This window comes from Acomys russatus, chromosome 29 (assembly GCF_903995435.1).
Source record: "Acomys russatus chromosome 29, mAcoRus1.1, whole genome shotgun sequence".
Lineage (NCBI taxonomy): Eukaryota > Metazoa > Chordata > Mammalia > Rodentia > Muridae > Acomys > Acomys russatus.
The window spans coordinates 33,534,035-33,559,565 of NC_067165.1; the positions used below are offsets into that span (position 1 = coordinate 33,534,035).

General features: G+C 52.0%; 1 protein-coding gene across 4 annotated transcripts in view; it reads right to left on the reverse strand.

The window, feature by feature from the left end:
• Positions 1–4,020: 4,020 nt before the first annotated feature.
• The window catches only part of Nbl1 (NBL1, DAN family BMP antagonist), a 49,366-nt gene continuing 27,855 nt past the window's right edge, over positions 4,021–25,531 (reverse strand). Inside the window, exons 1-5 of one of the 4 annotated variants that reach the window (XM_051172228.1) lie at positions 15,749–15,906; positions 13,487–13,706; positions 7,099–7,292; positions 6,865–6,976; positions 4,021–5,311 (exon numbers count right to left, since the gene is read on the reverse strand). In XM_051172228.1, coding sequence (XP_051028185.1) covers positions 5,042–5,311; positions 6,865–6,976; positions 7,099–7,265 — 549 coding nt within the window. In that variant the 5' untranslated portion in view covers positions 7,266–7,292; positions 13,487–13,706; positions 15,749–15,906 and the 3' untranslated portion in view covers positions 4,021–5,041. Of the gene's footprint in view, positions 5,312–6,864; positions 6,977–7,098; positions 7,293–11,400; positions 11,487–13,486; positions 13,707–15,748; positions 15,907–25,531 lie in introns of those variants that run through there. The other 3 variants (XM_051172227.1, XM_051172226.1, XM_051172229.1) reach the window with 3 other exon arrangements.

Genomic DNA, 25,531 nt, shown 5'->3' on the forward strand with positions numbered 1-25,531 from the left:
TGCTGGGATTAAAGGTGTGCACCACCACGCCTGACTGTTCTTCACATCTTACAAAGAAAACGTCATCATTTTATTTACTTATTTATTGTTTATTTATTTATTTGTATGGGTGTCTTGCCCACAGGAATGTATGTGCACCACATAATGTAGTGCCTGGGAAGGCCAGAAGAGGGTGTCAGATCTCCTGGAACAGATAGTTTTGAGCCACCAAATGGGTGCTGGGAGCTGAACCTGAGCCCTCTGCAAGAGCAGCCAGTGCTCTTAACTAACTACTCAGCCACCTCTCCAAGCCCGAAGACAATCATTTTAGCCCTTGCTCACTCTAGGCGACCAATTCTTCCTGCATGTTTGTTATATTATGATCTGCACTGTGCTATAATCTTTAAAAACTTGTTTTTAGAAGCCCGACAGTGGTGACACACACCTTTATTTTTTTTTTTTTAAGATTTATTTATTTATAATTATGTATACAGTGCTCTGCTTGCATGTACTTCTGAAAGCCAAAAGAGGGCGCCATATCGCATTACAGATGGTTATGAGCCACCATGTGGTTGCTGGGAATTGAACTCAGGACTTTTAGAAGAGCAGGTAGTGCTCTTAACCACTGAGCCAGTCTCTCCAGTCCCAACACACACCTTTAATTCCAGCACTGGGGAGCCAGAGACAGGCAGATCTCTCACTTTGAGATCAACTTGGTCCACAGCCAGTGCAAGAAAAATCTTGTCTTGGGGGGAAAAAAAGGGTTATGTTTGAGACTGTTCCTGGGGGGGGGGGTGCCTCCTTGTGGTTATCCTGTTAATACCTGGAATTTCAGGAAGTTCCTTGGTGTCCTGGAATGAAGAGAAGAGCCTTCCTCTCCATCACAGGTGCAAAGTGACTTTTAAGAATTTTCAACCATTTCTTGGTTGCTCCTGGCCATGTTGAGCTGCCTCTCTTGGGATAATGGAACAACGATCTTAGGAAGTCAAACGCCTACTCCAACCTCCATGCATAGAGACACAGCAGAGGACCAAGACAGCTGCCCACTACATAGAGGGACAAGCCAAGGTCTGGGGAGGTTCTGAGTCCTGCCAGAAGCCACTCTCCCAGAAGATGCTGTGAGGGTCACCTCTGCATAGGCAAGTCTTGCGTTTTGTTCACTGCTAACCCATGAGCTTGGTCTAGGTTTTTAATAAAAACCTGTCCAAAAATGAATGAAGAAATGGACAAACCAGCCAGGCATGGTGGTGTACACCTTTAATCCCAGCACTTGCAAGGCAGAGGCAGGTGGATTGCTGTGAGTTCGAGGCCAGCCTGGTCTACAAAGTGACTCCAGGACAGCCAAGGCTACACAGAGAAACCCTGTCCCAAAAAAAAAAAAAGAGAAAGAAAAAGAAAGAAAGAAAGAAATAGACAAACCATCCATCCACTACCTGCAGTGTGGGCCAGTCACTCATTCGCCATGATCACAGATGCTGATATTTCCTGGAGTATGGCCTAATGCCAGACACTGTTCCCAGCTTGCCACGTGTGCTGACGCATGGCAGGCGCCCCCATCCTCACCCTGAGCGTAGACTTGACAAGTGAACAATACTTCCCACACTACCCGAAGGAAAACTGAACCTCAGGGTCCTTGTGATCTCTCAAGATCATAGTTAGGACCTGACCTTGCCAGGATTTGAACCCAGGCAGTACAGACCTCTCTAGAGGCCCAGAGCAGGGGGGAGCAGCAGTTGCTAGCTGGTCCCACACAAGACTGGGAAGCCAGCCACATTGCCTAAATTGTTAATCTGTAAAGATGCTAAATCCCTCACTGCTTGTGCAAAGGAGTGAGGAGCTGCAATTATGCTCCTGGGTTCTCTTGGTGGTTCTGTTTGAGTTTGATGGAGACAAAACTCTGAAATCTCTACCTCATACATACATATATGCATACATACATACATACATACACATGCATTTACATGCATACTTCAAGTAGATGAAGCTCATGAGAGTTCTCAAATTCTATTTGCTGCAGAGTGTGATAGCACATACCTGTAATCCCAGCACTATTGAGCCTGAGGCAGGAGGACCATAAATTCGTAGCAACTCCAGAACAATATTTTCTAAAGACTGGGACTAGAATGTTCCTCAGTTGGTAGGGTGCTTGCGTAGCATGCATGAAGCCTCAGATTTCATGTCCAGCACTATATAAATCGAGCATGGTAACACACAGTTGTAATCTCAGCACTCAGGAGGCGAAGGCAGGAAAACCAGAAGTTCATGGTCATAGCCTGCCTAGGCTAAGACCTGGTCACAAAAAAAAATTTTGTCCTACTGGGCATGGTGGCACACACCTTTAATCCCAGCACTTGAGCAGCAGAGGCAGGTGGATCTCTGAGTTCAAGGCGGCCAGCCTGGTCTATGACGTGAGTCCAGGACAGCCAGAACTACACAGAGAAACTCTGTCTCGAAGAAAAAAAAAATTTTTTTTTTGTCCCATGCAAATATGAGGATCTGAAATGGATCCCCAGAACCTATGTTTTGTTTTGTTAATGTTTTTTAATTTTACTTATTTATTATGTATTCAGTGTTCTGCCTGCATGTACACCTGCACACCAGAAGAGGGCACCAGATCTCACTATAGATGAACCACCATGTCGTTGCTGGGATTTTGAGCTCAGAAGCTCTGGAAGACTAGGCAGTGCTCTTAACCTCTGAGCCATCTCTCCAGCCCCCAGCACCTATGTTTTAAAAAAAAAAAAAAGTTACTGATATGATGGCGAAGAGAGAAGCAAGATGGCAGGTAAGGGCCCTGCCCATCACACCTGATGATCTTTCAATATCTTTTACCCACATAATGGAGAGAATCAACTCTCAAAACTTTTCTAGCCTCCACATGGACTCGTGGCATACACCTGCCTACACACACACACACACACACACACACACACACACACACACACACACATACACACACACGCTTCACCAGCCTCTCCCCACTCACCTGGGTCGTTTTGACACCCAGCTCTGCAGATCTTATGCCTCTGTCACTGGCTGCCACTGAGGGCCTGCCAGCAGCCTGTCAGCCACCTTCCCACTCTATGTCTACCCGGTGCCTCGAAGAACTCTGTAAAAAGTGCCTAGAGGCACAGTGGCAGGGACCTCTATAATCACACTTGCTGTCAGTTTGTTGACGGCCATGTTGAAGTGACATCAGATCTGTCCTCTAGACACTCGTAGTGTAAGTGGGCCACTCTGAAAAGAAAACAAGAGTCCCCTCCCCCTCAAACAGGCTGACGGCTGCTCGTGCCACCAAACTTGGCATGGATTCTGGCCCAGATTGTCTGGGTTTGGTTCTTGGTGGCATTTAAAGAGATGGGCCCTGGGAAGATGACTAACTTCTCTGCACCTAAGATGCCTCGTGCATAAAAAAAAATAAGGACAAGAGCCAAATGAGACTGAGGGTTAGGTAAGACGGCATATGCAAATGGCCTAGCCCAGGGCCCAACCTTATATTCATTTGTAACCCTCAGTTTGGGGGTTCATCTGTTTCATAATCCTCTGGGGCTTAGACCAGGCCGCTGACATGTACCAGCACCCATTTTGGGTCACTGAGTGTCAAGAGATAGCAAGAGAGAATCCCAAGGGAACAAGTGTCCAGATCTGGTTGTCCAGGCCCAGCCACCTGTTTTGGGGGGGGGGTTTGGTTTGGTTTGGTATTGTTTTTGTTTGTTTGTTGTTGTTGGGGCTTTTTGTTTTTGTTTTGTTTTTGAGACAGGGTCTCTCTGTGTAGCTTTGGCTGTCCTAGACTCACTTTGTAGACCAGGCTGGCCTCGAACTCACTGCACTCCACCTGCCCCTGCCGCCCAAGTGCTGGGATCAAAGGTTTGTGCTGCCTCTGCCACCACCACCCCCTTCCACCACCAAGCAGGGGAGAGGGTCACTTCTCTTGGAGGAGGAACTACAGAGATACTGAAGGTCAGCCCCACGCTACCCAGACCAAACCCTGGGCCCACAACCCACCTGGATCAACAGAACCAGTCCACAGGAAAGAGAGTATAGGCATTGAAGGCATTTATTCATGAAAACACTCGGGTTCCAGGGAGAGGGCTACTGGTTACAAGCTCTAAGGCTCTTGTCGGACAGCCACAGGCTGGGGCGCCTCTGGGCAGGGGGTGAGCTGGCAGCCCCCTGGACGCAACGTATCAGGGGACAGAGGGCCCTTCCTCACCACTTGCCCCGCCCCAGGGTTAAAGTGCAGCTGGGAAGGAGGCGGTAGAACGGGGAGCTAGAGAAAGCTGAGGTCAGCAGGGGCCCTACACGGGGCCTCCTGTCCACTATGGTCCCAGGTGATGGAAATAAACCATCACCTCCTTCAGAAAGACAGTGGGACTGGCTGCAGCTGCTTCCCGAAGGGTCCAGAACATGAGGGGAGCAGAGAGCTAAGACCTCCAGTGGGAGAGGCGGGAGGGAGGGAGGGAGGGAGGGGTGTTCTTTCTTCTTCAGTGATAGCCAGCAGGGTCCTGCCCCAGTCTGACTCCTAAGCCACTCCATTGAAGGAGTTGCTTCTCTGGAGGTGGGGAGCAAGGGCAGCCTTCAGGGAAACCTTCAAGACTGGAGCTTCTTCCTAGCCCAGACCATCCTGCGAAAAGGATGCAGTCACGGTATCCCACCCACACCCCCTGCCCATCCCTAAGGATCTTGCCCCATCAAGTTGTATGGGTCCTGCCCTGGGCCTGCCCTATTTGAGGGTGTCAGGCCACTTCCTCTCCATGCCAAGGGCTCATCTCTAGAAGGCAGAAAGGAAAGGCCACACTTCACCTTCCAAAAGCAAAGTCCTGAGGAGATCTGCTTCCTCCTGCCGCACTCCCTCCCCCCCCCCCACCTTGCATATATTAAATTGTGCAGCTTGGCTCCAGCCCCTCCCTTCAGATCTCCATGGCAACTGGGCAGCATTCCAAGTCCATCCAGTGCCAAAGGGGTGGAGGGGTGGGGCTTCCGCCTCTCCCCTCCCTTTTCCCTGGAGGGCGGGACCTGACATTCCACAGGGGCCAAGAGGGGAGGAAGAGCTGGGGGCCCCTCAGTCCTCGGCCCGCTCTTCCTCAACCTGAGGGGCTCCAGGAGGTTCTTCAGGTTCAGGGGTCTGGCCACCAGGGTGGGAGTGGGGGTGAGGGTGGGGGTGGGGGTGGGCTCCAGGCTGGGAGCCCGGCCCGTCTTCACCCGGCACATAGACATTCAGGCCCTCGTGACTGGGCTCCTTGCCACAGGCCTGACAGCTGCAGTGAACTATCTTCTCTACCAGCTTATCCACTCTGGGCACCTCCTCATGGCCCGGGCACTCCAAGGTCACCTGGGTGGGGTAGAAAGAAGGGAAGGCATGTTTCCTGGGGCTTGGACAGGTGAAGAGACCCCAAGAATAACACATCTCTGGGGACCAGGACTCGGGAGAGTTTATCTGAGACAGCCCAGTGTGTTCTGGGGACCCATCCAGGGGAAGGGGGTTGGGCCCCTGCAGGAAGTCCTAATCTCATTGTCTCACACTCAGCCCTGCCCCTCCTACCCATTCCTTAGGGAATGGGGGTAAATCCCTGTTTAGAAACACACACACCTGTGTTCCCAGTGAACTTGGAGACAAATCCCGACCCCTTCCTTGGGTCTTTAGGACCTTCAGGCTGGCCCCCGGCTGACCTCACCATGCCAGACTCTACTGTACCATCATTAACTCTAACTGCCTGACCTGACCCCCCAAGACTTGGCTAAAGTCCTTCCTGCTGCCTGGAAGGTTCTGGTTCAACCCATCCTCCCACTGGCCTCAAATTCTGCATGATTAATTCCTGGGCAACCTTTGGGGGGGCGGGGGTGGGAAGCTCCATCCCAAGCCCCCAGCGCAGCAAGGTTCACTCCATAGTGACATCCTTAGCACCTGACTCTTCTAGTCATGCCTCGAATTGCCCTCCCTCTCTCCCTCCCTCCGTCCCCTTCTACCCTCCCCCCCTTTCTTCTCCAGGTCACCTACTTCAGGCCAGCTCTGGGGCACAGGTGCAGGCAAGGTCCTTCAAAGAACTTAACCTACTTGCTCTAATCACTCGGATGTTGGGCGGGAAAGCTGTAGATGTGACAGCTGCCCAGAGCAGAAGATACATGGTGCTTGGGGCTTTGACTGAGCCGGGGTGGGGGGTGGGGGGTGGGAGGGTGGAGGTGCGGGGGGGGGGGGGGCGGTCTGGAAGAATGCCCTGGAGGAACCAATGCTTGAGGCAAGAGCTGAAGAACTAGGAGACTGGGCTGGAGAGATGGCTCAGAGGTTAAGAGCACTGTTCTTCCAAAGGTCCTGAGTTCAATTCCCAGCAACCACATGGTGCCTCACACCCATCTGTAATGAGATCTGGTGCCCTCTTCTGGTGTGCAGGCACATGAAGGTAGAATATTGTATAAATAATAAATAAAAATTAAAAAAAAAACTAGGAGACATTAACCAGCTGAGGAAATGTGGGGGGGGGGCGGGGCTGAGAGCAACGCAAAGAGCCTGGGGTGGAAAGGAACAGAGCAGGGAAGGAAGGGTAAAGTGAGGCAGGCTAGTGGTGTCAAGTTACGGAAGAAGGTGGGAGGGTCTAAGGTAGTGCAGGGAGACCGGTGAGTGAGAGCAGCAGGGATGTGCCTGGCAAAGCAGGGCAGAGATTTTGGCGTTAGCCTCTAATAGTGAGAGAAGACTGAAGGACTATGGTGTCTGTGACAGGGACGGAGCCTCAAGATTATCTGGAATCATCTACAGGTTGGTATCAGACTGGGCAGCCCCAGAGCTTCGACCCCAATGGAACACCCTGCTGCCCACACACACACATGACGAGGCCTTGATAAATGTCGAAGGCCTCCTGCTGCACTGCAGGCGCTGGCGGCTGTACTCACAATCTCCCACATGGACTGGGCCGGCATGCAGGAGTCACAGTGCACCAAGGACTCTGTGGACTGCGGGAAGGTGTTGGGGACGCTGTAACTGAAGCATTGTCCTAGGCACGCCCTGTGGAAAAAGAGGTCACTGAGCACAGGCCTCCAAAAGGGAGGCAGGGATGGGCAGTCCTGATGTTCTTGATCCCTCCCTAGGCCCCTGCCCCTCACCCTCTGCCTCCCCCAGAGTCCCACCTGTTCTGTATGGACTTGGCCTCACAGCCGCTGTGGCCCACAATCTGCGTGATGTTCTTGGCCTCACACCAGGCACTCTTATCCGGAAACAGGGCCAGCTTGTTGATGGGTGGCGGGGCGGCCAGCAACATGACAGGGAGGAGAGCCCCCACCAGGACCCAAAGCATTGTGCCGTGACCTCTAGAGCCCTGGAACTGAGCACAGGTGGCAAGTGAGGCACAGTCTAGCCTGGGAGGCTAGGTGGTGGGGAGCAGGGTGTGTTCCAAGCATGGGCTCTGACCCCAGGGTTCAAGGCCAGCTCTCCTCAGACAAACCAATAACATCTCTTTCTTTCTTTCTTTCTTTCTTTCTTCTTCTTCTTCTTCTTTTTTTTTTTTTTTTTTTTTTTTTTGAGATAGGGTCTCATGTAGCCCAGGCTAGCCTCAAGGTCGGTCTGAATTGGAGGATGACGTTGAGCTCTTGATCTTCCTGATCCCACCTTGCTGTTGCTGGGATGACAGGCAGGTAGCACCATGCCTAGCTCCAAATACATCTTGGATGGCCCATTTCTCTCTAACCCATAAAAAGCAGCTATACATAGCATTGCATCCGACCTCACTGGGGAGACTGAATGGTCTTTGATGGGATAGTTACTAGTGTCTGGCTGGGAGTGTGCCTCAGTGGTATGGTGTGTTCCTAGCTTGTGCAAGAGCTCTGGGGTGGATCCCTCATATCATAAAACCCAAAGTGATCCTTTGCCTTAGAGGAGCCTGGCCCTTGCCCACGCCTCCTTAAAAAGACATTGCTACTCAACCATAGGCCACTCAGACAGACATGTTTCTTCTTAGGGTTCCCCACCAGGGTGCTCAGGCACCAGAGATGCCCACATATCATTATTACCTTCAGCAGAATCTTAACCCCGATTCCAGCAGGGGGGACCATTTACCAAATTCTCTGCTTCAGGAATAAGATACTAAATTCCAGAATCAGCCACAAGATGGCGGTGCAGGACCAAGTCTGTGTCTAAAGGCTCCGCGCAGAGTCTGCCACCTCCCCCAACTTTATGTACTGCTTTGTGACTCTGGACTTTTAAGCTTCTGTTTCTCCACATTTCAAACTTTACAGTGGAGCCTGGCGTGGTGGCACACGCCTTTAATCCCAGCACTTGAGAGGCCGAAGCAAGCGGATCGCTGTGAGTTTGAGGCCAGCCTGCTCTAGGACAGCTAAGGCTACACAGAGAAACCCTGTCTCAAAAAACAAAACAAACAAACAATCAAACCTCACAGTGTATCAGGATTCCCCTAGGGACTTATAGTGCGAAAGCTCTCAGCTGGGATGGGATTCACACTTATCCAGAGTGGTTCTGATAGGTTCAGACAGTTGGGAACTGTGTCTTATTCAGTTCCCAGAGGGCCTTGGATGAGCTTGAATGGGGGACAGAGGGAGCAGGGACACATCCCACTAATTTTCTGAAAGCCAGGTACCAGGAGTGAGTAAGGCTGGATCGTCTGTACAACCAGTAGTGTCCTAGATCTTTCTTCCCCCAGAGAGTGATGGGGGTATCAGAGACAGGTGCTTTGCAAAATGTCCAGGGAGGTGATAATGGGGTGGCAGTTCCTGCCCTGAGAATCCAGGTGGGCTTGGGGAGTGAGATGACAGGGAGGGAGAGACAGCCTTTGAGCTCATCCCTCGCCCCCCAACTATTGCCTTTCCCTCTGCAGAGGTCTTGGTCTCTGAAGATAACCTCTGCCCCTAGCTTGACAGAGTTAGGAATGGGGGGGGAGGGGGAGGCTGGACAGTGTGCCCCATCCCAATAATTTCTTGCTTTGATCCACACATTCTAGACTCATCCATGAGATCTACAACAAAACATTTTTTTTTTGGTTTTTGGTTTTTGGAGACAGGGTTTCTCTGTGTAGCCTTGGCCATCCTGGACTCACTTTGTAGACCAGGCTGGCCTGGAACTCACAGCGATCCGCCTGCCTCTGCCTCCCGAGTGCTGGGATTAAAGGCGTGCGCCACCACGCCCGGCACAAAACACATTTTTAGAACAAGCACACGCAAATGGAACCTACTGGAACCTGGAACATTCCCTAAGTACTATTCAACAACCTCAGCACCCAGCAGGCCTCCTGCTCCTGACAAGCGAAGTAGCCTGAGCCAAGGTATGGCCATGACCTTCTAAAGAGGTCCAAGGCCCATGGAAGGCCAGTGTTCTCGCCCCCCCCTCCCCCCCCCCCCCCCCCCCCCGAGCTTGCATCAGAGATGTCCCTGCTGTATCACTTGCCTCTGACGCTTTCTTGGCAGTGACAGGCAAGGAGGTGAAACAGGAACTGAGATCTGAGCTGTGGTGGCAGCGGTCTGGAGATGGGTACGTGAGTCTGACTTGGATCAGGAACTAGGAGAGATGGGAACTGAGGCTGCCAAGAGTCAGGACCGGCTAAAGTAAAGGAGTAGCCAGGGGGTTAACCACGAGGCTACCTCAAGACAGGATAAGAGAACATTTGCAAAGTGTCACAGGCCCAGAGATCAGGCTCTGTTATTAGGCAGACCTGACAGAAGTTGAGGAGAAGCGAGATACATGGAGTTAGTGTTATCTTCCTTCTCAGGTGCCCACTGTGGAATTAAAAACGAGGGTTAGCCATGCCCCTCAGAAGAGTGGTACACCCCAACCCACCACACCCTGTCAAAGACCTGGGAGCAGAACCCGGGAATCTCCCTCGACCTCCCCACTTCAGCAGCTGGAGCACCAGTAAATAGACTGGCCCTCTGCCCTTGAGTCCCTGGTGTTAGAATTCTGCAGCTTAGGAACTGTGTGATGATAAGAAAGAGTTTACCAGCCGGGTGGTGGTAGTGCAGGCCTGTAATCCCAGCACTAGGGAGGCAGAGGTAGGCAGATCTCTGTGAGTGCGAGGCCAGCCTGGTCTACAAAGCAAGTCCAGGACAACCAAGCCTACAGAGAAACCCTGTCTCAAAAAAAAAAAAAAAAAAAAAGAAAGAAAAAGAAAAAAAAAGGAAAAGAAAAGAAAAAGAAAAAGAAAGAAAGAAAGAAAGAAAAGAAAAGAAAGAGTTTACCTCTCACAGCCCACTTCCCTTGTAAGGGAAGAACGCAGCTCCCTCCTAGAACTGAGAGGTTCCTATGACAGCACCCAGCACCCAGCATCCGAGACCCAGCACAGTCCCAGTATCCAGCAGGCACCCACCAGCACCAGCTCTCTTTCCTAGAGGAATCATGAGTAAAGCTGGCCAGTGTCAGGAGGCAGAAGAAGTGCCCTCAGGAAGCCCTCATGCCCTACCCAGAGGCCATGGTGCCCCCCTTGCTGGCTAGTCTTCTGTCGATTGCCCTTTTTATGTTCCCAGGCCAGCAACTCAGCTCATCTCTGTCTAAGCAGCAGTTGAACTTTTCCTTCCTGGGCCTTCAGCACGTCACCCAGCTTCTCATAGCTTCCACCCTAAAGGTCACATGGGTGCCAGGGTGTCAGGGCAGGACAGGAGTCAGTCATCTGTCTGAACAACACCCAGGCTCTGCCAAGGTTGTCCTGAGGCACCTCCAGCAAGAGTCATGCCCTCCCGTGGGTCATGTCTTTTTTTTTTCTTTTTCTTATTTATTCATTCATTTTTATTTTATGTATAGTACTCTATCTGCATGTCCACCCACAGGCCAGAAGAGGGCACCATGTGAGCATGTGAGCCACCATGTGGTTGCTGGGAATTGAACTCAGGACCTCTGAAAGAGCAGTCAGTGTTTTTGTTTTGTTTTGTTTTTGTTTTGTTTGTTTGTTTGTTTGTTTTTGCATTTTTGAGACAAGGTTTGTCTGTGTATCCTTGGCTGTCCTGGACTCACATTGTAGACCAGGCTAGCCTCAAATTCACAGGGATCCACCTGCCTTTGCCTCCCGAGTGCGCCACCACTGCCCAGCCAGTCAGTGTTCTTAACCACTGAGCCATCTTCCCAGCCCCTGTGGGTCATTTCATTCCCCATGGCTGCCCCCCCTTTCTGGGTGCCTTCGAGAAGAGTGAGACAGAAGTAGGGGTATAGCAGGAGGGCTACACTCACGCCCTGCAAAGCTCAGATCCCACAGGGGAAACCCAGACATGCTCTAGTGAGAGGGCTGAAAAAATCATAATTCTGGGTTGAATAGAGGGTTGCAAATGGGTAATGGTGAAGGTTGAGGGAGGGAGCTCCTGGCTGAGGGTCACAGCTGGAGCAAAGGCTAGCTGAGGGGAATCACAGCCAGAGGCCCCATAGCCTCGCTAGCCTGGCAAGGAAATGCTGGCCCTAACTGCAGCCACTGTTCAAAATGCTTTGCCATGTCAACTTACAATGATGCCTCTGGTCAGGCTGTCTCCCCCACTTTCTACACGAAGGATGGAAACATGGAGGCAGCCGAAATTTGTGTGAGCTGACATGTCCTGACAATAGGAAAAGCCAAGGTTTGAGCCTGAATAATCAAGCAGTTACCCTCGAAAGAGATGGTCAGGCATGAAGGTGCACAGAGGCAGAGGCAGGAGGATCTCTGTGAGTTCGAGGCCAGCCTGGTCTACAGAGAGAGTTCCAGGGCATCCAGGGTTGCTACACTTAGAAACCCTGTCTGGAGAAAAAAAAAAAAATCACACACACAAACACACACAAAAGCAATGGAGAGAGAGGTGGCCAGGGAAGGGGGAGCTGGAGTGGGATTTGGGGTACCCTGGGGGCTGCCCTCCTGTCCCTGTCAGAACTCTGGTGCTTAGTCACTGCCCTACCTGGAACCTGGCTCCACAGGCAAGAACTTGAGCCCCATTCCTCGCTCCCCAAAGATATATGTGGTCATGGCAGAACCTGGTTCCTGGGGTCTGGGAACAAAAGGGAAGTGTCCTACTGGCTCAGTGGCATCCTTAGCACAGGTGGATTATTTACAGATGCCCACCCTGGCCATGTCTCAGACCTGGGTGGGGTAGGGTGGGATATTTCTGGTGAGCCCCTCCAGGGCAACTGCTAGATTCTGACAGGTGTAGACCATCTCTCCAGCTTCCCATAGGCCTCCTGTGCCTTGCCTTTTCTGAACTGCAGCTTATACAGAAAGGAAGTCCCCACAGGGTGACAATCACAGGCTGACCCACGTCATCCCACACAGGTCAAGAGGAAAGAGGCTTGCCCATCTCTCCCAGGCAGGAAGGGGACAGGGAACACTACAGTAGCTTCCCTTGACTCACAAGGCCCTTCAGGAATGCCAGGGGGTGGGGTTGTGAATACACAGGGCTTGGCTCACAGCACACCTGCCAGCCTCCAGCAGCTGCCCTGAGAGCTCACCGGAAAGCAGGAGAAGAGAAGCCCAAGGCCTAGCCTGCAAAAGCAAACTGCCAACGACCAATCAAATCGGTCAAGCTGCTTAGGGGTGTGGCCTTAACAAGCGCCTATCTTTGCTTCCCCACTTGACTCTAAGGCCTAGTCAGGTTAGGTGGTTGGCCTCCTGAGCCCTCTTAATGTCATGGCTGGCAGGGTCCCCTTGGTCGAATCACTGCTTTTTAATACCTGTGTCAGATGTTCTAAATTCTGGATTTTGGGATTTAACTCTCAAGGACTTAGCTACCACCACCACCACTGCCCACTAAAGCCTAAAGCCCTTTATACAGGAAAGAGGTGACTTGATATGTGAAGGAACAACTGTCCCCCCATTTCTTCCTTCCCCCCTACCCCCCAAGACAGGGTCTTACTATGTAGCTCTGGCTGTTCAGGAACTCACTATGTAGATCAGAGTGGCCTCGAACTCACAGAGGCCCATCTGCCTCTGTTCCTAAGTGCTGGAATTAGAAGCATGCAACACTATGCCTGGTTCCCCGTATCCTCTTTTGCTAAATCTAAAAAGTCACGATCATTCCATCCCCACCAGGATTTTCAAGGTAAGTTGTACCCACACACACCCAGTCTTTTACACACACACACACACACACACACACACACACACACACACAGAGTCTCTCCTCCACTCCCCACAACCACAACTGGCCTAGATTCAAATCCTAGCTCAGCCACCTGAAGATTTGTGTGGCCCGGTTTTCTCAGCTGCGATGTGGGAACAGTTGAGGCCGTGCCCCTAGGCATCTGTGAGAGTTAAACTGAAGAGTATGTGGAAGGCTGTCACTGTGGGGTTGCAGCTTCAGGAAGCCACCATGAACACAGGCTTGGAGTCACCCTGGGCCCCTGAGCCATCTTAGCCCTTGTTCCTCCTTCCAGATCCAGTTTAATCCTTAGTGTTTCTCAATCCGGGATGCATCTGCCAAGTGATAGGGATTCAGGGGGATACCTTGAACTGAAACCTAAGCAAGCAACAAGATGAGGCTGGGAATGGTTTCCCAAGCTGCCAAGTGTCACTGACACGTCCAGTTGCCAGGACAGAAGCTGAGGCAAGACCTCACCAAACTCTACCCGTTTGGAAGACAAGGGTGTTGAGAGTGCCACCGTTCTTGGACGTAGCTACGCAGAGAACAGGCTCTGTCTGGTGCCCACTGCGCATGCGGCTGGTGGAGAGGGTGTGGTGCTGCTTGCGGCCGCTGCCCTGGGCTTGGGGATCAGCAGGGTGGGGCAATCCTCCAGGTCTTGGAATGAGTACAGGGACTTCCTTGAATGGTGCAACTGAAAAATGCTGCTGGGGAGGGGGCAAAGCAGTGTCAGGCCTGCGGGCCGGCCAGCTCACATCAGCCAGGCCCGACTCTGGATTCCTGGGTGCTGAGGGAGAGGGGGTGTCCCAGAATGAGTGTCTTTGGGGTAGGGCTGTTCCTGAAGACCGTGTCAGTGACCTGCACTTCACCTCCATAAGCCTCACACTTACCACCTGTGAAATAGACCTCGTTGGCATAGTCTGGAACATCTGGCTTACTAGAGTCCTTGGGGAGAGTCTGGCTCCAGTGTGCCGCTTGAGGCCACGAGGATTCCATGACCCCAGGAGCACCGCAGGGTGGCTTGCCTTTCTTCAGCTCCAGGGCAAAGCGCGAACCAACTGTGCTGTGCGGTGGGTTGATACCCAGGGTCCGTCCGTCCCATGCACCCAGGCCTATCTCCTAGGTCCAGGCAGCTTCACCTTCCAGCTCTGGGTATTTCTACGCAGGAGTCAGGGGTAGGGGGGCGGAAGGGGGGAGGCGGAAGCCCAGACCTTTTGCCCGCAGTCTCCAAAACAAATGTATGCTAACTACGGGCTGCTGCGGGGCAGGGCCTACACATCTGCTCAACAGAAGTTCCCCTCAGACCTCACCAACAACCCTGCCCACCCCACAGCCTCCGACCCCTGGAGTTGGCAGTAGGAGGAAGGAGCTGAAATTTCTCTTTAAGGAGGCTGGACCCCTGGCTAACGCACAACATCTACTCCACCGGCTACCTCTCCAAACACAGGCCCCGGAGAGAGGTCTGGCTTTCAGGGAAGGGTGGAGAGAGGTGGGGGTCACCAAGGAAACGCCCCAGCCTTGTCTCTTCTTTGGCTCTAAGTCAACGTAAACCCGCCCAAGCAGTTCCAGCATCCGTGGGAGTCTCGGGAGGCTGGCTGCTCAGTGACAAAGAGTTGGGGGGCTGCCCGTTGACAACTTACTTCCCCACTTTCAGCCTGTGCCAGCAGGCTGTTTTCCTGGGGTTGGAAGTTGGTGGCTTCCAGCTGGGCAAGGACCTCGGAAAGCCTGGAAATGTGGCCTTCTCCCTTGATGCCCGCCCACCCCACCACCCCACCCCACCCCCAGCCAGACCAAGGCTAGCAGCTGCCTCCTTTAGTGACGCTTGTAAAAGATCATCGCCTGGCCCAGGAGCCAGAGCCGGCTGGAGGGCAGGTGGCCGGCAGCAGAGCCCTGCGGTGAACACTGCCTCACTAGGGTGGAATGCTTACAAGGCTCTAGCCCCTGGAAAAGCTAGCTAGCTCGGGCAGGCGCTCACGCTTGCTCTCCCTCTCCCCCTCTGCCCCTGCCGTGCGGGCGCGGGGGTGGGGGGATGGAGTGCGCGTGGAGGGGGCACATGACACCAGCCAGACTTTGGGGCAGAAAAGAGGAGAGTTTGGGGTCTTTTATAGTGCCAGAGCCCAACTGGGGAGCCGCGCCTAGGAAGCTGGGGCAGGATGCTTTTATTTGGAGAGTGAAGATCAGGGAGGCTCTCAAAGACCGGGAGAAAAAGAGAGACAACACGAAAGCAGAGACACAAGCCCACAGAAAGTGAAAATCGAGACAAGAGGGGGGCAGCGAGAGGGACAGAACTCCTGAGAGAGCATGGGAGCGGAAATGGAGCGATGGAGAGCCAGAGACCTGTGGATGCTCGGGAGACAGGGACCGGAATGGGCAGCAACTAGGAAGGGACCAGGATATAGTCAGAGGACACGCGAGTCCAGAGACCCTGCGCTGCCCAGCGCCCTTCGGGCGACGCTCTCCCTCTCCCTCTCAATCCTGGCGGTGAAATTCCTACAAGAAACGGAGCCCTGGGGCGCGGCTGGCGACCGGTTCGGGAAGCAGCCGGTGCCCCCTGGCCACCCCGGAGCCGCGCCCACGTCTCCAGCGCGGGCGATAGCAGGAGCCGGGCCGGCCGCTGGGCTGTGCGGCTCGGGGGTCCTGGACTGGCGGAGCGCGAAGAGGAACTGCGGGTTCGGAGGACGCTGCGGGGCGCGGGAGCAAAGGGACCCTGGCTGTCCCGCTCCTGCATGCGGGCCCAGGCGAGACTTACCGCGCGCAGCAGCAGCGGGGAGCGCGGCGCGTCCTCCTGAGTGTCCTAGGAGGGGGGTGCGGGCCGCGGGGGTCGCAGGCCCGGGGGTCCTCGGGCTGGAGCGGCCCCGCGAGGCTCGGCTAGGCTGCGCTGCTGGCCGTCTGCGGCCCCGGGCGGGCGCGAGGCGCGGGGGAGCGGCGGGCCGAGCGCCTCCGACGTCAGGGTGTCTCAGCTCCAAATAGGGAGCGAGGGCGGGGGCAGCGGCGGCGAGGGGAGGGACGCGCGGGCAGGGCGGGCGAGCGAGAGCCGCTCCCTCCGCGCGCGAGTAGGGGCGCCCAGGCCGCGGGCCCCGCTTCCCCGACGGCCGGGACAAAGATGAAAGGGCACGGGCGAGCCTCCGGGACGCTTCCCAGGCTTTGATTCCCCTCCGCCTGGCTTTTCTAGGCTGTCAGGTCTTGCCAGGCCTTGGAGGGACAATAGTGGACGAACCCTTGGAGTGGGGAACACGGCCTTAGACACTTGCTGAGTGTGGCGCTCAAGCCTATTGGTGTTCCAGCACCAGGAGCCCATCCGAAGCTGTGCCCCATCTTCCCTCGGGAGGTTGTGTTCCCGTATGACCTTCAGTTGCCTCCAAATAACTTAGCTGGAGCATCCAAAGAAAAGTCTGAGAGGCCAAAAACGTTCTCTCTCGTTCTCTCTCTCTCTCTCTCTCTCTCTCTCTCTCTCTCTCTCTCTCTCTCTCTCTCTCGCTCTCCTCCTCCCGTCCTCCCCTCCTCACCTCTCTCTCCTCTCTCTCTCTCTCTCTCTCTCTCGGGCTCCTTGAAGCAGGGAGAGTGCGGCTTCCCTGAGGGAGGGGCTAGCTACTTAAAACCACTAAGGTGCATTGCACTAGTCTAGCCTATTCCAACCGAGTAAGAAGAGAGCTCTGGACTGGGGCTGTAGATCAGTTAGCAGAGCGCTTAGCTAGCATGCAGGAAGTCCCGGCCTCTACCCCAGCACCCCATAAACTGGGTCCACGGGGCCCACACAAGGCCCAGTGTCAACTAAATAGAAAGTCCAGGCCATCCTACTTAGAAGAAGAAGAAGGTTGTACCCTTTTTTTTTTTTTTCCTTGGAGGTGGTTCCCAGGGCACCATAAAACAGAATGGTGAGACTTAGAGATCTATCTGCATCGGTCATATATGACCACATATTTAAGCCGTATGGATGCACTCAGCCCTGTTCATTTGATGTCTCCAAGCACGGAGGGGAGGGTGCGGGTGGGGTTGAGGGTGGCAAGGTGGTCTCCTAGTGGCCTAGTGATAACACCTTGGCTGTCCCAGGCAATCTGCTCTTCAAACCAACGGCTGCTGTGCTGTTCTTCAGCCAGAGTTTCTCCCCTTCCTCCATCTCCGGTTCAATGCATCCTTCATCTACCAGGCAGACAGCCTTCCCACCACCCTCAGGTGATGTACACTTCTTCCTCCTCCAGCTGTGACCTAGCAGCCTGGAATACATCTCTTCATGTTAATCTCTCTTTTAGCTCCTCCATCAGCCCCTTGAGGGCATTTCATTTCGTTTTAGTGTTATCCCCCATTTAATAAATAAATGCTAAGTAAGAGCCCAGAGACAGCTTACTTAGCTCATCAAAAAGGTTTGGGGGAACCATACGCTGCAGGAACAAGCCTTGCTGCATTGTACCACATGTAGGCCATTTTACAGCCAAAGCTGTGTCCACGCAGACCTTGGGCAGGGCGGAAGTAGATGTGTACGGTCTGTAAAAGCCCATCCCCACATGTAATCCCTACTGAATGGTCGGGATCTCAAGACCAGCTTCAACTAGTTCCATGCTAACCTGGGCTATGTGAGACTCTGTCTCAAACAAAACAGGGGGTGGGTGAGGTGGCTCAGTGGATAAGGACACTGACAGCCAAGTCTAACTAATTACCTGGGTTCAGTCCCCAAGCCCCATTCTGATAGAAGAACTGACTCCTGCAAGAGGTCCTTTGACCTTTATGTGTGTGCTGTGGCGCATGCACGCGCACGTGCACACACTCACACTCACACAAAGAAAAAATAAGAAATAAATGTAATTTTAAAACCATGCAAACAGAAAAGAACCTGTTCCCACATTGCAGGAAGCTAACCGTGTGGCTTAATGTGCTGGTCTGACCATACATACAGCTAGCAGAGAAGGCTGGAATCCCAGGCAGTGCACTTGGCAGTGCAACGCAGCACCCTCTCAAACACCGGAAGCTTCCAGAGCAGGCCCAGACTCCTAATCAAGGACATGGGGTTTATAGTTGAGTTACATCTGTCTAGTGAAGACCAGTGATTACAAGAAGCTACAGTGTGGGCAGGGGACCTGCCTAGAAAGGGACTTAAGTCTTTTAGCAGCTACCATTTTATACCCAGCTAAGCAGACTGTTGTACCTCATCTACTCTTTAGCACAACCCCATTGCTCCCATTGTACTAGTGAGAACAAAGCATCATTACCTTCCCCCACGCCCCAGATCACATTGATAGTGACAGACAAAGGCTAGATTTGAATGCATAACCCACACAGTGGTCCTATGTTCAACACAAGACTCTTGGCTGCCTCAGAACCCCTCCCATAAGATGCTGCACCCCTGAGATCCAGGATAATGGGGCCCCAGCAGGAAAGGCAGAACCTGTCAAGTCAGAGTCTCCCAACCTCCAGGAGATACACCTGGTTGGCAGCACAGCTCCAGCTGCCCAGGCAGGCCTGGCTGGCACGGGGCATGGGCTCATGGCCAGAGCCTGCTGGCCCTGGGCCAGTCTCTTGGGGCCAAGGTAATGTGGGGACCAGAGCTGAGAGCTGAATGCCCCTCTCCCCAGCTCATTAGCAAACATCTGGGCTCAGGAAAATGACTGACCTGGAATGTGACTGGGCTGCAAGGAGCTGCCCCCTCCAGAGTCCCTGGGGAATATGAGCTCCCTCCTGCAGGGCATGGGGCTTGAGCCAGCTGTTTCCTCTAATCCTGTCAGCTTGGCCTCCTTGGGGGTCCAAGCCTCCACAGTCTCATGAAGAGTGAAAGCAGCCAAAAGCCTTCCTTCTTGCTAAGGCCCACATCCACAGGACTGGTCAGCTCGGTTAAGCGCTGAGTGTACAGTCAGGGTCTCCCTACGTGGTCTGACTGCATTTTCTTCATCATTTGTGGAGTCTGGGGCTCTGTGCAAACTATCCCATGCTTGGCCTTGGCTTCTCAGTCTGTCTACTGCAGTTAGGAAAAGCATATAGTTGGGGCATGGGCTAGCATCCATTCATCCATTTAACAAATATTTATTGTGTATACTACGTGCCAGGCAGCCAGGGGATCTGACAATGGACTAGGCCAATAAGGACCCAATCCTCCAGAAACTCAAGAACAGAGCAGAGGATATCACAGAAAGTCAACAGATGGGAGGATCTTATGTGTGTGTGTGAACTAAGCTGGCCAAGTAAGGTGCTGGGGGGCGGGGAGAGGTATTGAGAGGCTTCCAGAAAACAAGGCAAAGAGGTGATGTTTAAGGTGAGAGTCTGAGAAGGAGCCAGGATTGAAGGAGATAAAGGGATGCAAATGCTGGGCACCGTTCCTGGAAAATAGCACGTGCTCCATAAAATGAAAACTATTTTAGGGAGGTTCGTATATACAGCGCAGCAAAGGCGCTGGAGTCAGATTCTCTGGACGGAGGCCAGGTGTCAGCACAAAGCTTCCTCGCCTTACTCCAGGGGTGAGCTTGCTGAGCCTCAGTTTCCTTATCTGGCAGCTAGGTGCATCAGTGAATTCCTGTAACTGAGAGGTACAGGCAGTTAAAGGATGCTGGGGGAATGGTCCTCGGTGGTGACACTGGTAAGTTGTCCTTGCTCAAGTAAGAAGCCCAACCTATGTCCCTGTAAGCAACCATACTTACGCTCAGTGGGTTAGAGCTGGAGGCGTGGCTCAGCAATTCTGGGCATGAACTGCTCCTCCTGAAGACCCAGCACCAGAACTTGATTGCCAGTACCTACGTCCTGAGACTCACAAGCGCCTGTAACTCCAGGGAATTTGATGCTTCCTCTCTTCCGGTGCAATAAAAAGAATTTTAATTCAGGAGTTCACAAAAATACATACACATGTTGGGCAGTGGTGGCGCACGCCTTTAATCCCAGCACTCGGGAAGCAGAGGCAGGTGGATCCCTGTGAATTCGAGGCCAGCCTGGTTTCCAAAGTGAGTCCAGGACAGCCAAGGCTACACAGAGAGAACCCATGTCTCAAAAAACCAAAACCAAACCAAACAAACCAACAAAAAACCCCATACGCACACACCTAAGATATGGACACAGGAAGGGGAGCTACTGAGAAGAGGATTCAGGAAGAAGGGAGAAAACTGGGAGAAATATGACCAAAGCATAGCATATCTATGTATGACATTGAGAAGGAATTAAAACCTTTTTCCTTTTTGTTTTTTTCAAGACAGGGTGTCTCTGTGTTAGCCTTGGCTGCCCTGGACTTGCTTTGTAGGCCAGGCTGGCCGTAAATTCACAGCAATCCACCTGCCTCTGCCTCCAGAGTGTTGAGATTAAAGGCATGTGCCACCATGCCCAGCCATAAATTGAAATTTTTTCATTTTATTGTATATGGGTGTTTTGCATGCAAGTATGTCTTTGTACAACAGATACACAGTGTTCGTGGAAGCCGGAAGGGGCCATGGGTGTTTAGCATACAGGCGTTCCCAATAGGCTGCCTTTTAAGGGCCTAGCAACCTGCCACTGCCAGGTGCACACCAGGTGTGTGCTGGATAAAAAAGACCCCACCAGCCTCTTATGCTCTCTCTCTGTTTCACTCACTCTGTCTCTTTCTCTTTGTGTCATGGGTACCCTGCTCTCTCTCACCCCTTCCCCCTTTCCCACAATAAGCCTCCTTTATACCACATATGTTTTGTGGCACATCCATCATTATTATGCCAATGGGATTTGGTTGAACTGGCGAAACGGATGGCGAGCCACCATGTGGGTGCTAGGAATTGACTCAGGGTCTTCTGCAAAAGCAGCAGGTGCTCTGGACTTCTGTGTCATTTTTCTAGCCCTGAGAATAAACAAAGAATGTTGTTTTCAATTTTTAGACAGGATCTGTGCAGCCCTGGCTTACCTGGAACTCACGGTAGACCAGGCTGGCATCAAAAATCAGAGATCCACCTGCCTCCGCCTCAAAGGTACTGGATTTAAAAGATGTATGCCACCTCGGCCAGCGAATAAATAACATTTTAAAGGTTCCGCTGAGGAACATACACATGAAACAGAGTTCTGCCCCCAGAAAATAGGAGCGGCTTTTTGCATGTCCTTTCCCACAGAGGAAAAAGACTAGCCCACATTCTCTTAGCAAATCAGTAGCAGAAAGATGTGGGCCCAGAACCAGATGTTCTGACTTTGAGCCCACCCATCTATTTTGACTGTGGCCTCTTGGCATAGGCCAGAGGACAGGGATCATGGAGTACAGCTCTGTCCTCCAGCAGTATGGGAAGTAGCGCTTTAGACAGCACTGGAGAGCTGGAGCGAAGCAGAGTGTGTGTGTGTGTGTGTGTGTGTGTGTGTGTGTGTATAGACACGAGTAGCTCACTCCTTCCACAGTGTGGGTTCTGGGGATAGAACTCAGGTTGCCAGACTGGGTAGCAAAGCACTTTGACCTGCTAAGCCATCTCTCCAGCTCATGGAAGAGATTTGGATGGTCTTTCAGGGTGGGAGACCAAGAAGTGAGGCGAGGACCCCAGTACCGAGAGAGGAGAGTGGAAAGAAGAGGGTTAGAGAAGGGAAACTGAGGGATTCTGAGATGGAAACACAAACCCCCACAACTATCTGTTCTCTGCCTCCTAGATTAGCCTCACCACCAGCAATCCGCTTGTATATGCCAAACGGCCAAGATGCCAAGGCAGGGAGGGGCTGCTGTGTCCCACACCCTCACGCTCCTGCTACATCCCCACCCTGAAGCAGCCAGCACTGAGTTCTCTCTTATATCGCTCAGCCCATCCCTTTGTTTCTTCCATTTTTGAGTTCCCTGTGGCCCACAGTACCCAGAATGAGTAGGGGGAAGAATTTTTCTCCCTCTTCAGAAGGCAGCCTAATATCCCATAGGGCAGCGGTTTCCTTAACATTTTTGTGCTCTGGACAAATTCTTCTGGGGGGGGAGAATAACAACAAACCCCACCCTGACTGGCGGAATATGGCCTAGCACTCTTGATATTCCAGGCTTGGTCCCAGTGCGGCAGAAACAAAGCCTTTGTAGACATGGCTGCTGGGTGATGTACTCTGCTTTATATTCTGTGACTGCCTTCCAGCCCTCAGGAGGGGCGGTCTCAGTAAACAAAGCAAAGATCTACTCACTACAATCGTTTCTATATTCAACACGGTAAGCTTTCTTGGTAAGGCAAGTAGAACCCAGTTTCATCTGTAATAAAGTGAGGGGTCCACAAGGTCTAGAGGGCGGTAAGCTTTCTACTTTTCAGGCACGTCAACTGTGTGAGGACAAAGCCAGCCCATCTCCAGTCTATATGGAAAGCAATTCTTTGGATGGTGACGTATGTGACCTTGTTATTCTTGCACAGTAACATAACAAAGTGCTCGGCCTCCCATCTGCACTGCTGGAAGAGACAGGGCTCACAGCAGTCCCAGGAGGTTGGATGATTGATTACACAGTGAGCCGGTGCTGGGCTGAAAGTAGAAGAGGCTCTATAGCAGTGGTTCTCAACCTGTGGGTCTGGACCCATTTAGTGGTTGAATAATCCTGTTACCTAAGAGTCAGAAAACTCAAGATATTTACAATTCATAACAGTAGCAAAATCACAGTTATGAAGTAGTGACGAAAATAATTTTGCGGTCATCACAACATGAGGAACTGTGTTAAAGGGTCCCAGCATTAGGAAGGTTGAGAACCACTACTCTATGTGACGGAGAAGCCTTTCTTCAGAATGAAAGTCACTGACCAGTAGTGACCAATCAAAACCACTCACAGAAAGAGCAAGTTACTTCTAGGGGCTTGAAAACAGTATTTAAAAGGGAGAGGGCATAGTAGTACATGTCTTTTATTTTTAATATTTTAAAATTTTTTATTTACCTTCATTTTATGTACATTGGTATTTTGCTTGCATGTTTGTCTATGTGAGAGTGTCAGATCTTGGAGTTACAGACAGTTGTGGGCTGCCATGTGGGTGCTGTGATTTGAACCTGGGTCCTCTCTGTGAGAGTAGTTCAGAGTGCCTTTAGAGCCGGGCGTGGTGGCGCACACCTTTAATCCCAGCACTCAGGAGGCAGAGGCAGGCGGATCGCTGTGAGTTCGAGGCCAGCCTGGTCTACAAAATGAGTCCAGGATGGCCAAGGCTACACAGAGAAACCCTGTCTCGAAAAACCAAAAAAAAAAAAAAAAAAGAGTGCCTTTAACCACTGAGCCATCTCTCCAGCCCCAGTAGTACACATCTTTAATCTTAGCACTTGTGAGACAGAGGCAGTCAGATCTCTGTGAGTTAGAAGCCAGCTTGGTCTTCTAGGATCGCCAAGAATACTTATTTATGAAACTCTGTTTTGGGGGCAGGGGGGGGGGGGGGGGGGCTGGGGGCAGTCGTCTCACAGAATAAGGAATAATGGATTTAGAAAGTCACATTTGATAAAAAAAGAAAAAAGAAAAGAAAAAGAAAGCCACATTTGAGCCAGGGCGCCACGACACACAGCTTTAATCTCAGCACTCAGGAGGCAGAGGCAGGCAGATCTAGGCCACCCTCAAACTCGGTCTCAAAAAAACAAAAACAAAAAGGAAGGAAGGAAGGCAGGCAGGCAGACAGACAGACCAAAGACAATGCATGCAGTAAACCCAGACCCCCTATTCAGATCTAGCCAACGGACAGTGAATTCTCCACAGTTGTGTGGAGAGCGGGGACTGACTCTGACATGAACTCTGGTGTCCCATATTTGACCACTTCCCCTTGGTGGGGAGGCCTGGTGGCACTCAGAGGAAGGGGAAGCAGGCTATCCAGATAAGACCTGATAGGCTGTGATCATATGGTGGGGGAGGAGGTCCCTATTGTCACAGGCCTAGGGGAGGGGAATAGGGTGAAAGAGGGAGGGGGGAGGAAGATACAAGTGAGTGGATAACAATTGGGATGTAATCTGAATAAATTATTTAAATTAAAAAAATATTAGAGCTGGAGAGATGGCTCAGAGGTTAAGAGCACCAGCTGCTCTTCCAAAGGTCCTGAGTTCAATTCCCAGCAACCACATGGTAGCTCACAACCATCTGTAATGAGATCTGGTGCCCTCTTCTGTTGTGGAGGTATGCATGCATGCAGAACATTGTATACATAATAAATAAATAAATCTTTAAAAAAAGAAATATAAAAAAAGGGTTAGGGGGAGGGAGCTATGATGGGGTGTAAAGTGAATAAATAAATTAATTAAATTTTTTTTTAAAAAGAAAGAAAAAGTCATACATGGATGCTAAAGCGATGGTTTTAGAGACAGGATATTTAGGGGGTTTTGTTTTGTTTTGTTTTTCTTTTTTGGTTTTTGGTTTTACACCAGCCCCTGCCTCCCGAGTGCTGGGATTAAAGGTGTGCGCTGGCTTGATATTTAGAGTTTTAAAGGTGTCACCATGAAGCTGTGGAGATAGCTCAGCCTGAAAAGAATCTGCCACACAAGCATGAGGACCTGAGTTGGATCCTCAAAAGCCACATTAAACAGGCACGCACGCACGCACGCACGCACGCACGCACGCACGCACGCACGTCACGTGTGCCTTTAATTCTGACACTCGGGAGGCAGAGGCAGGCAATCGCTGTGAGTTCGAGGCCAGCCTGGTCTACAAAGTGAGTCTAGGACAGCCAAGGCTACACAGAGAAACCCTGTCTCGAAAAACTTAAAAAAAAAAAGCCCAGAGATCTGTCTGCCTGTCTCCCAGGTGCTGGGATTACAGGAGTGTGCCGTGGTGCCACACCTGACCCTGGATTTCAAGTCTTAAGAGTTCTCTGAACCAACCTACTGTTCACATGTACTCCACACTTACTTGCCGTTGCAATCCCATGAGAGAACAGTGTGATCCTCATTTCATAGATGAGGGCAGGCTTGGGAGCTGAACCACCTCCCCTAATACCACACATACACTGTGTCCCGAGGACAGAACCTAGGGCCTCATCCATGCTTCCCAAGCGCCCATTACTGAGTGCGTCCCCCCAGCTCTGCCTGAGACAGTTTGTAAGTGCTTGTACTAAAGGCACACCCATGTGAGCCTCAAAGCCTATGGGCGGGGATTTCTCCTGATCTCATTTACAGATGAAGAAACTGAAGTTTGAAGCCTAGGACCCTCCTGCTTGTGCCTGGCAGGCGAGGGATGAGGCAGGCTCTTGGGTCCAGGGCTTGACTGTGCAGCCTGTAGGTCTGCAGTTTCCTACTGTGCGGCCCTGCTTCTCCCTCCTGCCCATCCGCCCTCTTCCTTCTCCTCCTTCCCTGTTACCCTTTCACACAGAGATGCTTGCTGGACACAGAGCACCGCCCCTGTGCCTGCCCAGGACCACCTTGTGCCCTGACGCCATCCACGGGTGTTGGGAGTTGAGGTGGTGCGCTCTGCACACTTGAAGGAAATGGTGATGGCTTCCAGATGAGCTTATTATCCTAAATTTAACATTTTTTTCAGCACTTAGAATTTCCACTTTCTCCCTTCCACCCCTTTGCATTTAAGCAATTAGAAAGCATGCAACAGGAAACCATTTGAGTCTCAGACCAGTCCGGAGGAAGGCAGGCCCAGCTCCATGCACTACATCCTTGTGGAAATACTCTGCAGAGTTTATTTGGACAGGCTCAA